This window comes from Micromesistius poutassou (genome assembly GCF_964030765.1).
Source record: "Micromesistius poutassou genome assembly, chromosome: 10".
Lineage (NCBI taxonomy): Eukaryota > Metazoa > Chordata > Actinopteri > Gadiformes > Gadidae > Micromesistius > Micromesistius poutassou.
In genome coordinates, this window is record NC_140280.1 from 9,364,793 (window position 1) to 9,379,541 (window position 14,749).

The 14,749-nt window shown below is 43.7% G+C and overlaps 1 protein-coding gene across 2 annotated transcripts; it reads right to left on the minus strand.

The window, feature by feature from the left end:
• Positions 1–453: 453 nt before the first annotated feature.
• Positions 454–10,827, minus strand: LOC311354644 (15-hydroxyprostaglandin dehydrogenase [NAD(+)]-like). Of its 2 annotated transcripts, XM_084474462.1 has the most exons (7): positions 10,672–10,827; positions 10,401–10,524; positions 10,214–10,320; positions 7,218–7,314; positions 1,455–1,531; positions 860–1,023; positions 454–759 (listed from the first exon to the last, which is right to left on the minus strand). In XM_084474462.1, the coding sequence occupies exons 1-7, from the start codon at positions 10,762–10,764 to the stop codon at positions 630–632; spliced, it is 792 nt and encodes a 263-aa protein (XP_084330588.1). In that variant the 5' UTR covers positions 10,765–10,827; the 3' UTR covers positions 454–629. The 2 variants fall into 2 exon arrangements, with proteins under 2 accessions (XP_084330588.1, XP_084330589.1); XM_084474463.1 differs by lacking the exon at positions 10,214–10,320 and having other exon boundaries at positions 860–980.
• Between the last annotated feature and the right edge of the window lie 3,922 nt (positions 10,828–14,749).

Sequence of the window (14,749 nt, forward strand, 5' to 3'; positions counted from 1 at the left end):
TTGGATAACTTTTCGGTTCGATCCCCGACCCAGTAGGAAAAATGTGGGCAAGGGAAGTGGTTGAGCACTGCTTTCCCATGCCCACATCCACGGCTGAAGTGCCCTTGAGCAAGGCGCCTAACCCTTAGCAGCTCACTGCTCCGGGTTAGTGTGTGCTTCACCTCACTGTGTGTTTTACTAATTCACGGATTGGATAAATGCAGACCAAATTCCTTGTATGTGTGAGCATACTTGGCCAAAGAAAAGTTGTCCTGTCTGTTTCTAACAAGCTTGGCAACAGTCCATTCCCAGTCCAGTTTCTGAACTAATAAAATGCTCTTGTAAGACTGTAATAAAGCAATATCACACAGTCTCACTCACAATCTAACTGTTATACTGAATATCAGCACTCCCTCTCGTGTGACATTGCTCAAAAGTAAAATATACGGCTTATAAAAGATTGCAAGACAAGGATTGCAAGAACATTAATGCAGCATACTTTAATGTTGATTTGGCAGTGGCTTCAGTACAGTACAGATTTGGCTTCAGTACAGTTTAAAATTGTTTAGCACAAGCTAACACAAATCAATGGTATCTATTAGTCATATCTTTCAATGGCGTTCTGCATTTAGTAAATGTCTTCTATTTTCTTACATATCAGACCACTCGCGGAAGCTAGACGTGTAGTACTGTGATCCTTTGAGGAGCACCATGAGAGCTGCTCCATCTTTGGTTTCATCCAAGACCAGCTTTAGGAAGGCTTCGCTCACCTGAGACACACTGGAACATCAAAACATATTTGTAAATGTAATAGCATTCAAAAGCATATATTCACAATTGAAGAGGATTTAACATTGACTTATAATAGGCAATAACTCACTCCAAAATTCCATGCTGTTCCACATATTTTCTGGTCCGATCTCCTAGGTGGGCGAATTTTCCAAGTGTTGCAGGTTTATCCAGGCAATTGAGGATGTCCGTGTTGGCGAAGTCAGGGCAAACTGTGTTAAAACGTACACCATAGCCTGAACTCTTAGAGGTTTCCTGGAACATCGAAGAGAACAACTCAAACATGGGCCAGTTGTTCAGTAATTAAATCTGTTCAACAAGCCAAAGGTGGAGAGGCAGGGGAGAGGACAATCTCTATTTGATATAAGTAAAGTAGTAAGTTAGTGATGAATTTAGCCTCGGGTCTCAGTTCAACAGCTTATGCAATGTGTTCTTTGGCACCTGCATAGCATATATTTCTGCCCTTCAGACTGATGTTGCAATTGTGCTAGTTTCCACAGAAAGGTGATACAGGGTAAACCCAGGTGCTCATCATTTTGATCATGGCTCTGAAGGGATAACATTGGTTCTTTGGTTTAGGTCGAACCAGCCAGATGATTAAGGCTTAGCTTGTAATATCACAAATGTCTGAAAAGCTCTGGTTCAAACATCAGCGCCTCATCCTTTAGGACAAAGACATGGCTTACCGCCATGGCTCTCGTGAAACCGACCACCCCATGTTTGGTTGCTGTATACACGGGTGCACCTGGAAGTGGACCAAGTCCTGTAACACACACACACACACACACACACACACACACACACACACACACACACACACACACACACACACACACACACACACACACACACACACACACACACACACACACACACACACACATTCAACAAATCAGGGACATATGCATGGTAAACAACCAATCCCTCTCAGACGATCCAATATGCATCTAGATTCATGGTCTATCAATACGATACAAAAACAGGGACAATTCCACTTTTATTGACACTTTGACAGTTTTCAATCCATCAACATCATGTACTTGCACAGTTATTAAGGGGGATTTCCTTGATTTGCATACACACATTCAAGGCCCTGGGAGCTTCTGAAGAGGACTCGTAATTGATAGATGGTAATCATGTTATAAAATAATAAAGAATTCATAATGTTGAGGCTGAGAAACACTTTTTTTTGGAAATTAAGAAGGTTCCCTAAAGAGCCGTATGCTTGCTAAATTTCATTATCAAAAGAATAGCCCATGGAATATGAAACTAACTTAACCTCTGGAGCAAGGGATGAACACACACACACACGCACTGTGTGTGTGTGTGTGTGTACCATAGCACACAGCACACACCACCATAGCACACACACATTGTGTGCTATGGTGGTTTTTGGTAGCTGTATTGATCTTTTACGAATGTCGGTTCCGATGTTTTGTTTTGAATTGACTGAGCCGTATCTGACAATTGTATAGATTGTCCGATATGTATCAGTTATTCTTTACACCACTTTCTCAACCACATTTTGAGCTTAAAGCAGTCTTTTAAAAGTTATATTTACTGGTATTACTGATCACTTTACAGTGGCGTTTGTGGGCCTATACCCAGTGCGTGGCGGTAAATGTTTTTATATGCATACATTAACAACAGTGTTCGAATTACGTGGGAGCCAGAGGGAGCTTCCCATAAAGTGAGGACTGGCTCCCATAAAGGCAACAAAGTCTGAGGGGGTCTCTTATATCTGAAGGTGTCTGCCATATGTGGCATTGTAATTTAATTTTAAACAACGCTCATTATCCATCCCCGTGTGGTCTCTTACCATTAAAGACGTTCAATTAAAATATAGGCTACTATACGGGACGTAGACCGACTCATTTTATAGATTCCTGTGAGACCAGGTTGGCTTAATTACATCTGTTGCATATGTCAGGTAAAAACTAAACATCAAGGGAAAGAGGTGGTGGTTGAAAAAAGTATTTAGATCGCTTATTAAGTTCACTCGTTACTTATAATGGTTTATTCGTTTCCCAGTATCATTTCCTTAATTTAGAAGAAAGTTTGGTTCATTTTTGAATTGTAAAATAAATTTTAAAAGAAATTGGAAGTTGCAAGTTTTTCAAATTATTGGAAGCGAGTCTAGGTGACCTTGCCTGCTGTACCCACGGTTCAAAATAAAGAAAAGCCGAGACAATATCCTTAATTCAAACATGCCCTTTCATTTGACCTCAATTGGCTACGGATGCAAACTTGGTATGAACATGCGCAACAGGGATTTCTAAAGGTTACTGTACAGTGGCGGAGACTGCAGGAGCTGAAACATCACTACGGTAGAGCTAAGAAGGTTCTACAAACACTTCAGACCAACCTTACCAACAAACGACGTACAAAAGATATTAGTAGCAAAGACTTTCAGGAAACACGCGAAATGTTAAGGTAGAACTTAAAGAAGAGATTACGAATACCGGCGCTTTTGCGTGTCACGGTCTCTCCTACCAGGTCCTAGCTGCCGCTAGTTTCGCTCCTTGTCCGTCTTGTCTGTTCCTGTTTGTTGTGTCAGTGTTTCATGTGCGGGGGCGTGGTCTGCACAGTTCCCCGAACCAGCCTCGTTGATCACCCGCACCTGACAGTCATCTCCAATCAGGATCACCTGTATATCTACCCCAGCCTTCCAACCACTCGTCGCCAGATCGTCAGTTGTACTACCATGTTGAGTAGCTTCTTGAGTCTTCACCCGGTATTCCTAGTTTACTCGTGTTCTAGTCTGCGCATTCCTGATACTGTCTTTCTACCAGCCATCACCATCACGACCACCCTTCAAGCCTGCTCTACTGCCGGAGTTACCATCACCACCGGATCGTCGGGTGTGGCTGTCGGTTCGGCTGCCAGCCGACTCATTCCACCCCGGTTCGGACCACCCGGTCCGTGGAGCCAGGATTACCATCAACGGATGCAACCACCAGCACCAACCGTTACCATCCGTGGATTAATAAACTGTTCAACTGATACCTCTCTCGTCTGTTGTTACTCGTGCTGTGCGCTTGGGTCCTTCCTGTCTTGATACCATTGCGCATGGTAAGGCTATGTGCGTGGTGCGCCAACTTCTTTTATGAGATAGAGACCCCCTTAAAGATGAAAAGATCATTCGAACCTTGCTTAACAATAATAAGTACTAGGTACTGCACACCATGCTATGCCTGAATTAATCACTAACACTGTATAACTGCTGGTCGTTGCAATAGCCTACTATAACAGAACAGACATGGGCCTATTATAAAGAGAAAATTTGTTGCACATGGCTGATGCCATTTATCTATATGTACGATATTTACATAAAGCACCCCGATGGATCAGGTTAATTTCATTTCCAAAGATTTCCCGAGCATTTATGGGCTACGTAAACTTCCATCCACATGATAATAAATAATCCACGGACCACCAAAGTTTGGTGACCAACGTTTGACTGTTTACAATTAAATCAACACAGAGCAGAACACACGCGATACGAGCAGCCAGCCTATAGCGGCAGCCTAACCATGAACAATTATAATGCCATTATTATTAATAATACAGCTATAAAACAACACACAAACATCTCAATGCCTGGAGAGACGCAACATCACATACACAACACAACGATGCACATAGCCCTTCTCATTATAAGTATCACAGCAATCCATAGGCCCACAACACAGCAAAATCCAAGTCTATAAAAGAGGGTCTTACCTAACACAGAGGCCTAGGTTCAGCTGCCTCAGCTCGACTACGTCCAGTAGCCCATGATGTGGACAGGCGAATCTCTCCAATGGAGGTCCATTAAGGTCCACAAAAAGTAGTGATGAGAGGCTGGCTTCATGCAGTCTATTGCGAGTCTTACTGTCAGTGTAATTTACAGCTGAAAAGCCCCTCTCGCACTCCAATGACGTGGGCAGGTATGTTCTGCTTGCTATGGACAGCTTCTGCAGCGTTTCGCCTGGTGCATCATCTTGTAACTTCCAGTCGCTCCTTCACTGGCAGATTCGTCAAGTGTTTTCGCAAGGGCCCGTATTTCTTTTTCTCCATAAAGGATAAGTGCGTTGTGGTCCTGTGGCCAAAAGCGCTTGTCGAGGGGTTTGAGCATATGAACGAGATCTGACTCTGGCATTCGCTTCTTAAGATTGTCGATGACAGCCTGATAGAACTGAACTCTTTTAATCTTACCGCTGCTCTCAACTAGCTCCACACCACAACAGTCCTTGCATGCGTTCCTCTGCCTTCTCTGCTGATTTACCTCCACACTCTTTCGTAGCACAAAGTACATCAATGCACTGCTGAATCTGACGACTAGCACTCACTATATCTATGTCCCTTTGCTGCAACATTAGTGACAGGGCCTGCAGCTCACGAAGCATGTCTTTCATGCAAGCCAGATCGGATACAAATTCAGCGTTTGAGAGTTGTTTGTGGAGCCCAAGGTACCTCACTTGCGGTTTTAAAGTGGCTTGCTAAAGCAGGGTAGTTGTTCCAGACGGCTTTGACAGTTCTAAAACTACTTGCCACCCACTTGATGGTAAAAATCTGCCTGATTTTCAAAACCTGCATGTTCAACTCTTCTGCTGCCTCGAGTAGTCTGGCATTCTTCACGGACTGGTGGTACAAAGCGTACAGTTTTGAAATGAAAAACTCAAAGTGGTTACATCCAGCAACATCTTTTAGAGCGTCATGGACTGCTAATTCTGCGCGATGGCAAAGGCAATGTACTGACTGGATATTTGGGAAATCCTTTTTCAGGCGAACAATGACTCGTGCCCGTGAGGACAGACGTGCCATCAGTGGCTATGCTGATGAGATTATTAGACAAAAACTCATCATCAAAACCTGCTTAACGTAGAGCCTCTCTCAGGCTGTTGTAGATGGATGTCTGTGCCCTCCATTAACTCTTTGATGTCTAGAAAGACATTATCCACAGCCCCTTTTCCTGTCACGTCACATCTCACATATAAACTCATATATGCATGTCCGTGCACTGTGCTCTCATCAATAGTGATGCTTATTTTTGACATATTTAACATTAGAAACAAACTTGTCATTCCGTGTTAAATGTGGCCAATAATCTCAGCACAGGATTTATCGGATCTGTGTACAGGGCCTACCTTTGCCCCATTGATCACTTGGAGCTGCATGTGCAGGTGGGAGTTTTTCAAAAGCCATCCTTTCCTTTGCTACCATATAGGCAGATCTGAATGCGATGGACGTTTCCTCCAACAACTTTGCGTTGATTGCGAAAATCTTGTATTGAAAATCAGTATTCTTTTTTGTCTTGTTTCTGCCAGTTCAACTGCCATGCGCCACACTATCCCGGTGCTTATATATTTTCTTACGAAAGTTGTTTTGTCTTTTACTGGTTACATCCCCGTTAATCCACTCTTCTGACAAGTGCGTTCCAACTTCATTAGTGAGGACAAGGCATTTTGCATCCCTGCAAAGAGAACATCCTACGCATCCATCCTTGGAGAATAGCCATGGTAGGCGTTTGGTCTACTCATCCCACTGTTGGCTGGTCCAGCCGACCGGGACCACCCCAGCAAATTTGCACCCCCTATCTCCAGCAGCAGGCAGGAAAGAAGAGGAAGAGCCATTGGGGTGGTCAGTCTAACCCTATCAGCATCATCATCCTCTTCCTCATCTCCTTCGACCTCTACTATGGTTATCTTCTTGGCTCTTGGCTCGTCTTGTTGTGTCTATTTAGCCCCCACAATAACGTTAACGTTAGTGGTCAAGTTAATATTAGAACTAACGTTAGCTGCCTCTTCTCTCGGTTTTTGTTCTAGCAGCATAAGTCCCAATGTCCAATGTGCTACTGTAACGGATGCCAACTAGCCTGGGCTAGCTGGCGGTAGTACGTTGTAAATCCTCACACCCCTAGTCTTAAGAACGCTTCTAGCCACTGAGTTAGAAGCCTGGGCTTTTAGCTCAGTGGTTAGAGCGTTCGACTCCCATGCCAGTAGTGTCGTAGTTCGAGAGGTGGTAGGTTCGAGAACCGCGAGCGGTCGAACTGGCCTCTGCTACACTACCACCAGCTACAGACGGCTGGTCCTCTTTTTCAGCTTGTTTGGACGTCTTTTTATAGAAATCGCCCAAGGTGAGTTGTTGTTTTTTTTTGACATGTCAGCAACAATGGCACGCAGGTGACAGTCTTTTAAGCAAGTTAACTAAACAAGCTTGTGTGGTTGGGTAGTGGGGCTGCATGCAGTGCCCCCACGCTTCGAGAGGCTCTAGAGCGAAATATAATTTTATTTCACTTATTTTACACCTTTGAGAAAAACATGCCCAATTAGCATTTATTTGGATATCATATAAATATTTTAGAGCTCCCCCAAAATTTCACAAACCATGTTTCCAGGGGAGCTCATGTCACCACTAGGGGAGCTATAGCTCCCCATTCTCCCCCTTAATTCGCACACTGCCTGTACCTGCTAGGGATGCGATGTTGATGATCACTCCTCCCTGGCCTCCGCTCAGTTTGTTCATGTGTTCCAGAGCCAAGTAAGATCCTCTCACAACGCCCATCTAGGGATAGGGGTACATTGTTAATTATTACCTGGATACACTGGATTCATGTGATTCAATGTAGGAATGAGCGGTCTGATTGGTCCTCTCTGCGTTTGGTCAATCCAAATTCAGCAGCCCAAGGCTACAACTTTCTAGCCTGATGCATCAGCCGCTTACTTCATTACATTTCATATAGCGTCTGAACACGAGCCGTAGAGATTCGTTTGCTTCCGGGAGGCGGTTGCTTCCGTTTGCTTCGACTAATCGCTGCTGCTTGGCGGTGACGTATGCTATGCGTTTATTTATTTCCGTTTATTATGTCCTGGTCATCACTAACGCCAAGCTGGCCTGCTGTTACACCCAGTATCCCTGCCTCCTTAATCTGGTCTTCTATCAGGGCAAGCAGGGGGGACACAACGATGACAATAGGGTTAGCATTAGCGTTTGGCTTGCATAATGTCTTCGCCACTAACGGGGCCAGCTGGTAAATTAAACTTTTCCCAAACCCGGTAGGAAGAAGTCCAAAAACGTCTTTGCCCTCCAAAAAATTCGTCAAACATGCTTCTTGTTCTGGCTTTAAGTCTTCAATATCCGGAATAGTTTCAAGCACAGAGCGTATAGCTTCGCCGACATCCATCTCGTCAACTGTTATCGCCCGTCATCGCCACATCTGCTCGCTGATTGGTAATCAACTAGCAATGCGTTTCGGTTTGCTCCGTCCGCCAGAGCGGACGGAGCAAACCGAAACGCATTGCTAGTTCCCTGACTATATGGTTGAGGCAAATTAAATTTGCCGGAACCAGTAGGCGGCGCTAGCCTGGCTAACAACTTTCTCCTTCTGATTTAGCATGGCAGAGAGAGAGAGCACACTACCATGTGCTCTTCTTTGGTAACACAACTTCATCAATCATTCAATTTGAGTGCATCATTTTGTCAGGAATGTTTTATTAGCACTAATGTTTCCTCCTAATATTGAGCCTCACTGTCACCCCATCCTCCTTGCTGACTCGATGCTGTGGATGACTTGATAGCATGCATGCTGGCCTAGCATACTTGCTGGTCTAATGAGTGTTTGGTTGTATTTTACAGTATTATTTTAACTGTACATTTGTTAAGTGAAAATGAATGTACAATATTTTACAGTATTATTTAAAGTGTACATTACTTGAGTGAAAATTATGCTACTGAGTTGCATTACTATTACAGCAAATTTGTAATAAAAAAAAATACTATAGCAAGATACTATAATTCCACAGCTACATACTACATGCTATATCACAGTAAATCAATGGGCATGGCAGCTGTGTATGTATGTACAGTATGTAAATTACTGTGAAAATAATACAACTAGTAGCCAGTAATTTTAAAGGTCCCATGGCATGAAAATTTCACTTTATGAAGTTTTCTAACATTAAGTTGAGTTCCCCTAGCCTCCCTATGGTCCCCCAGTAGCTAAAAATTGCATTAGGTCTAAACCGAGAAGTAGCTATCTTACTCCGTCTTTGAAAAAAGGATCGCTGAAACGCTTCGATTTGGCTTCCGGTCAAGTATGACGTCATATGGGACCAGGTTACCTCCCCTTTCTCTGCTTGGCTCGCCCAGAGAATTTGGCCCGCCAATGAGACAATGAGCTAGGACCGTGCGAGCGCCACATGTGTTCTTTGTTATTTGGATAACCGTTCTGCTGTTGGTGTTATGGCGCATAACACGCAACACAATAACGCAAGCTTGCATAAAGCTCCCATTTGGTGAAAAGACTAGACTGCGTCGGGTTGGTTGAGAAGGAATTGGGAACCGCGAAATGGAGGAGAAGGGGATTGTTGCCCGCGATTGTTGACCGGGGTTGTCTGCGTCGGGTTGATCGAGAAGGAATTGGGAACCGCGACATGGAGGAGAAAAGGATTGTTGCCCAGGATTGTCCGTCGGAGCCGGGCAGCCCCGGGGGTGGCCAGCGGGGCTCTGACGGACCGCTGCAGCGGCAGCGGGGCTGGGCGGGTAGCCCCGGGGGCGGCCAGCGTTCAGCAGGCAGCCAGCGGGGCTCCAACGGACCGCGGCAGTGGGGCTGGGCGGGTAGCCCCGGGGGCGGCCAGCATTCAGCAGGCAGCCCCGGGGGCAGCCAGCGGCCGGCGTGGTTCCAACGAACCGCTGCCGCGGCAGCGGGGCTGGGCGGGTAGCCCCGGGGGTGGCCTGGGCAACAATCCTTTTCTCCTCCATGTCGCGGTTCCCAATTCCTTCTCAACCAACCCGACGCAGACAACCCCGGGCAACAATCCCCTTCTCCTCCATTTCGCGGTTCAGTCTGTAGCCTAGCCTACTTAATATTGACGTGGAAGTGGAAAAACCAGAGGCGTCTGAGAACCCAACGCAGTCGTTTGAGATTCATAATATCATCCGGAGGCGCAAACAGCTTTTGACCATGATAATATATATTATATTATATAGATATCTAAATATAATATGATATTATTTAGATATAGAGCTCCAGGACTCCCGCCGGAGCACCCGGAGTGTTCAGTGTTCCACTGTAAACACTAGCGCATGCAACCGTGGCCGCAAGCTTCTCAGGGCCACACCCCCACCCTCCGCCTTGACGAGTATCTGAAAAACGGCGCATTTGTGGAGCGCTCATTGTGGGACTGGCTCGTAGTGGCTGTAACTCTGCACCAAGGCTGAATTTCTTGAACGTCTTCAAGTACTGTATTAGGGGCCCACTAATACCTATATTAAAGTATCCATAAAATAGCATGCCATGGGACCTTTAATGTAAATTTACAGTCAAACATTTACAGTGTAAGCCTGCATGAAGCATACCTCAATACCACATGCATCTTTCTAATTATATATAAGCCTATTCATATATATATATATATATATATATATATATATATTCATACAAAACAAGTTTTCTTGGGTTTACCAGATTAATGGAGACTGCCTTCTCCCAGTCATTTTCATTGGCGATACCCGCGTTGTTGCAGAGAATATCTAGATGTCCAAATGTCTCTACAGCTTTCTGTAGGGCAGCTGTTTAAAGCCAAACAAAATACAATGAACAAATCTACTTATGACGTTTCATTTTTCAATGAAGGTTCCTATAATCGGACCTTTAAACTGCTGCTGTGATTGAACGTCACAGGGGATGAACAGTGTGCGCTCCGGTCCATATTGCCCATCCAGGGACTTCTTCAAGGTGTTCCCAGTAGCTTCAGCCACATCTAACAGTGCAACCTGAGAAAATAAATCAATAGTCTCGTAATAGTCGTTTATCACTTTACGGTGTAAAAAAAATAAATAAATAAAAATAAAACTTTCCTGACCAACATGCAGAATGTCACATTCAATGCAATTAAATTCGCCTGGCAAGTGGAACTTTACCTTGGCACCGTTTTTGAGAAGTATCTCAGAAATACTTCTTCCTATCCCCTGCGCTGCACCAGTCACCACCGCCGTTCTGCCCTCTAACGCCATTGGATGGCAAACTGGGTCTTCACTTCCCTACAGACAGTTAGAGAAGAAATGCAACGCGGAAAGGCTTAAAAACTAATTCCAAAGCATTGCTCAACGTTACACGACTCCACCCATAAGCACACTATAGACCGAGTCGGCAAGCAAGGAAACGTCACTTCCGGTCAGGGCCGTGGGGGAAAACAAACCGTTTTCCCCATACACACTCATGCAAAAAGGCGGTATTTTAAACCTTTGTCAAACGCTTGTCCGCTGTCATTTCTTGGTTTGAATCACTTGTATATGCTGTCAAAGGGCTATATATTAAAAAAATTATCATGATCGGGTCGATTGTTGTCCGTATATTTTTTAAAAAGTGGATCTTTCACAGTTGGTCTTCCCCCACAGCGTTGAGTCTAGGTGGGTGTTCCCTTGGTCGCCGGCCGGATCTATATCGTAAAAACGCGGCAAGTGTTTGTCTCTTGCTGTCATGTCTTACTTTCAGTCACACATTTCAAGTTTTTTAAGATAAAGCTCTTTGTCAGCACATACAAGTGACTGAAAGTAAGACATGACAGCAAGAGACTCAACGCTGTGGGGGAAGACCAACTGTGAAAGATCCACTTTTAAAAAAATATACGGACAACAATCGACCCGATCATGATAATTTTTTTAATATATAGCCCTTTGACAGCATATACAAGTGATTCAAACCAAGAAATGACAGCGGACAAGCGTTTGACAAAGGTTTAAAATACCGCCTTTTTGCATGAGTGTGTATGGGGAAAACGGTTTGTTTTCACCCACGGCCCTGACCGGAAGTGACGTTTCCTTGCTTGCCGACTCGGTCTATAGTCAGACAGTACACACACACACGCACACACACGCACGCGCACGCCCACACACGCACATAGACACGTACACACTTTGCGTTTGGGGTTCAATCAGAATTTTGAGAAATAGGCCTATTAAAAAAAACCGAACTTGCAATTCATACTTTGCGGTCACGTGACTACCTTGGATACCTGGAGGGCAACAAACGCTGGCAAAATGGCGACGAACAACGGCCAACCAGGGGAATTGCAGCCTTGCAGATTTCCGATACTTAAATAAATCACCTATTTAGACCATTTGTCACAAAATGTTAAAATTAGATACGAAGAGAAGATAAACATACTCGGAACTTGTGATCCATACACAGCACCCGCTGATGTAGGATATTCATTGCTTTGAAGCTGGCAAAGACGCTACCAGACTTGGAGTTTGGAGATATTTACATTTATCTCATAGAGAATCCGTCACCTTATACCGCACAACAATTGAAAGCCTATGGATGGGTTAACAACGCTGTCGTATGGGAGGTGAAAAACAGGAATATCTTCATAATCAAAGCAAAGGTGAATGTTACTATTCCACCATCCTATGAAATGTCCCCTTTTGTCCGCGATTACATAGCCAATGTGGTCTTATTATAGCCCGATCATTCACAAAAATACACATAGAAAGATTAAAGCATCCAGCATTATGATTTCAACAATGTGTGAGGGCAGGGATGATCGCACAGTTGCTGTTACAGAATGCTGCGCGATTTAATTTGCACAGTGGAATGAGCGCTGGGCGGAGATGTTCGCGCATTTCAGAAGCAGGGAGATTCCGTACAAAAATATATGTCTAATTTGTCAGTTTGCCATGTGTATGCCCGGCACAAATGCTCCCGTTTAACTAATCTTTCCATCATGGGGGTATTTGGACTGAGAGGAACCTAAGGACCGTTCGTGTGGTAAAACTGGCGGCGTCCTGATTAGGTTACGCCGCTTTTCCACCGACAGTATCAGCTCGACTCGACTGTTGCTGGAGTTCTTGCCCGCCAGCCAGTGGTTGTGACGTCACGTGCAAAGTATGAATAGCGTTTCCCCCGAGATGAGCCTTACATGCTCGCCGATAGATCTACCCACTGGCGTCAAATATCAACCTGAACATTATGTTAAAACAAAGAGCAACAGCAGGTAGCAGCGTAACTGAGGTTGTATACACTGTGTGTGCATACTGCATAGGGACAGAAAAGTCTGGATGAAAAAGCTCCTTCAAAGATCGTGTTGGTCAGCTAGTAAACACTACCATTATGTTTAATGTATTTTGTGTATGGAAATGTAAACCCCTTGCATTCAAACAAAATCATCTAAATGTATTAATTTTGATTTCACTTCTTTGAAATTCAAATATGGCGTTGAACCACTTAAAAACACAATTTTAATATGTTTACTGTCTGGGCATCATCATCGGTTCAAAGTCATAAAGGGAAGAAACTCTTTTTTTAATCTTTTTTTATTTTTGGCAGTTATTTTTATCATTGTACCCTCTGTTTTGGTAACACATGAATAACAAATTATCCATAGCACCTGGACCAATATTATTCCCCATCAAGGTCCAGTCTACCATTGCTCCTTTAGAATCAATTGTATCATTCTAGTGTTTGATTTAAAAGCCTTGAACGGTTTTGCACCTGCTTATTATTCAGAGATTATGTTTTCTATCAAGGTCAAGGAAAAGAGGTTGGGAAAGGACATATGGAATGTCATTTTTTTTTAACTTTTTGACAGCAGACCAATAGAGGCCACTACCTAAAATGGTCACCATACCTTCAACATGGTGGAATGTCAACCTCACATTCCCTATAGACCAATTTTACTCAGGGGACAATTAAACTAAGGGGACAGTGCTGTTAGTTAGTATATTGTTAGTTAGTATATTGTGAGGGAGTTACAAAAGCATTGACTATAGTGGCACCATCTGGAAAGATGAAGTAGGCCTAACATATTTGTTTATTAAAGTTGGTTTGCAGGTAGGCCTACTTCTCATGCTCCAAAAGCAGCACCAAAGAAGAAAACTGGAAATAGAATTTTATTTTTCTAGAATATTATTTTTTCTCAGTCTTTTATGGTAGTAGGCGTTTGTGTGCTATAGTGGTGCTATGCTCAAGAAATGTCATTGATCCAAGAAAAAACAAAATAAAAAAAATTAAGATAATCTCTTGCTAAAAATTATGTCCATCCAACGACTTCTTTTTTTTTAACAAATTCCAGCAGGCATCCCGCATTTGTCGCAATGGAAAATCTAGCCCCTAGATGGTGGTATAGAGCCAATAATGAATGGACCCGATCCCTCTGCCCTTTACTATAATTTTGTAACCGGAAAAGAGCTAATCACCAACGTTCAGCAAAAGTTTGCGTAAGCGGTGAATGGCCTAAACTCAGTGTTTACTCGTGTTGATAAGATGGAATAAGGGTTAATCTTACATTAACGTTTACGTTTTAACTTCTTGTCATAATAGTAATTGTATAATGTTATAACAATATAATACTATCAAATCAACATGTAACTCATATGTTTAGGACAACCTATCTAACTTCCACAGAAATGCTTTATGCAGGTGCTTTGGCAGTACATTTAATAAGTGATACAATATACCATAAAACAAGCTTATTCATAATATAGTTGCACACACACACACACACACACACACACACACACACACACACACACACACACACACTCACACTCACAGAGTGTGTGGGTTAAGGACACCCTAGCAGCAAATTCAGAACATATTGTTCTTGTTTCCAGATCTGCTACCATGTTTTGCACTGTGGCTTCGGACGACAATGACATCATCAGTGACACTGGGATGTCAAGCATTAGTGTCATTTTACTAAAGCAATTAATAAGATGACAAACATGGTTCTATGATTGAGGTGATGTTTCATTCTGTGTGGATGGTGAGCATTTGTGTGTGTGTGTGTGTGTGTGTGTGTGTGTGTGTGTGTGTGGGGGGGGGGGGGGGGGGGGGGGTCTGTAAACATTCTTATACTTTCTGAGAAGGCAGGCAAGGACAACCCTTTGAGTGCTATCAGTCATTCCCATGTAGGGTACACCCCATCCTGATAGGCTGAACACTGCACTTACAGTGGCTGATTACGGGACAGCCCACCCATGCATCTGATAACTTCCC

Bases quoted from the DNA above. Each gene is read 5' to 3' on its own strand.
- LOC311354644 (XM_084474462.1), bottom strand. From the start codon at position 10,764: ATGGCGTTAGAGGGCAGAACGGCGGTGGTGACTGGTGCAGCGCAGGGG. The intron at 7,315-10,213 runs GTAAACCCAAGA...CCCTATCCCTAG, and splicing joins AGGCAGTCTCCATTAATCTG to ATGGGCGTTGTGAGAGGATC. The intron at 760-859 runs GTGAGTTATTGC...TTGATGTTCCAG, and splicing joins GAACAGCATGGAATTTTGGA to TGTGTCTCAGGTGAGCGAAG.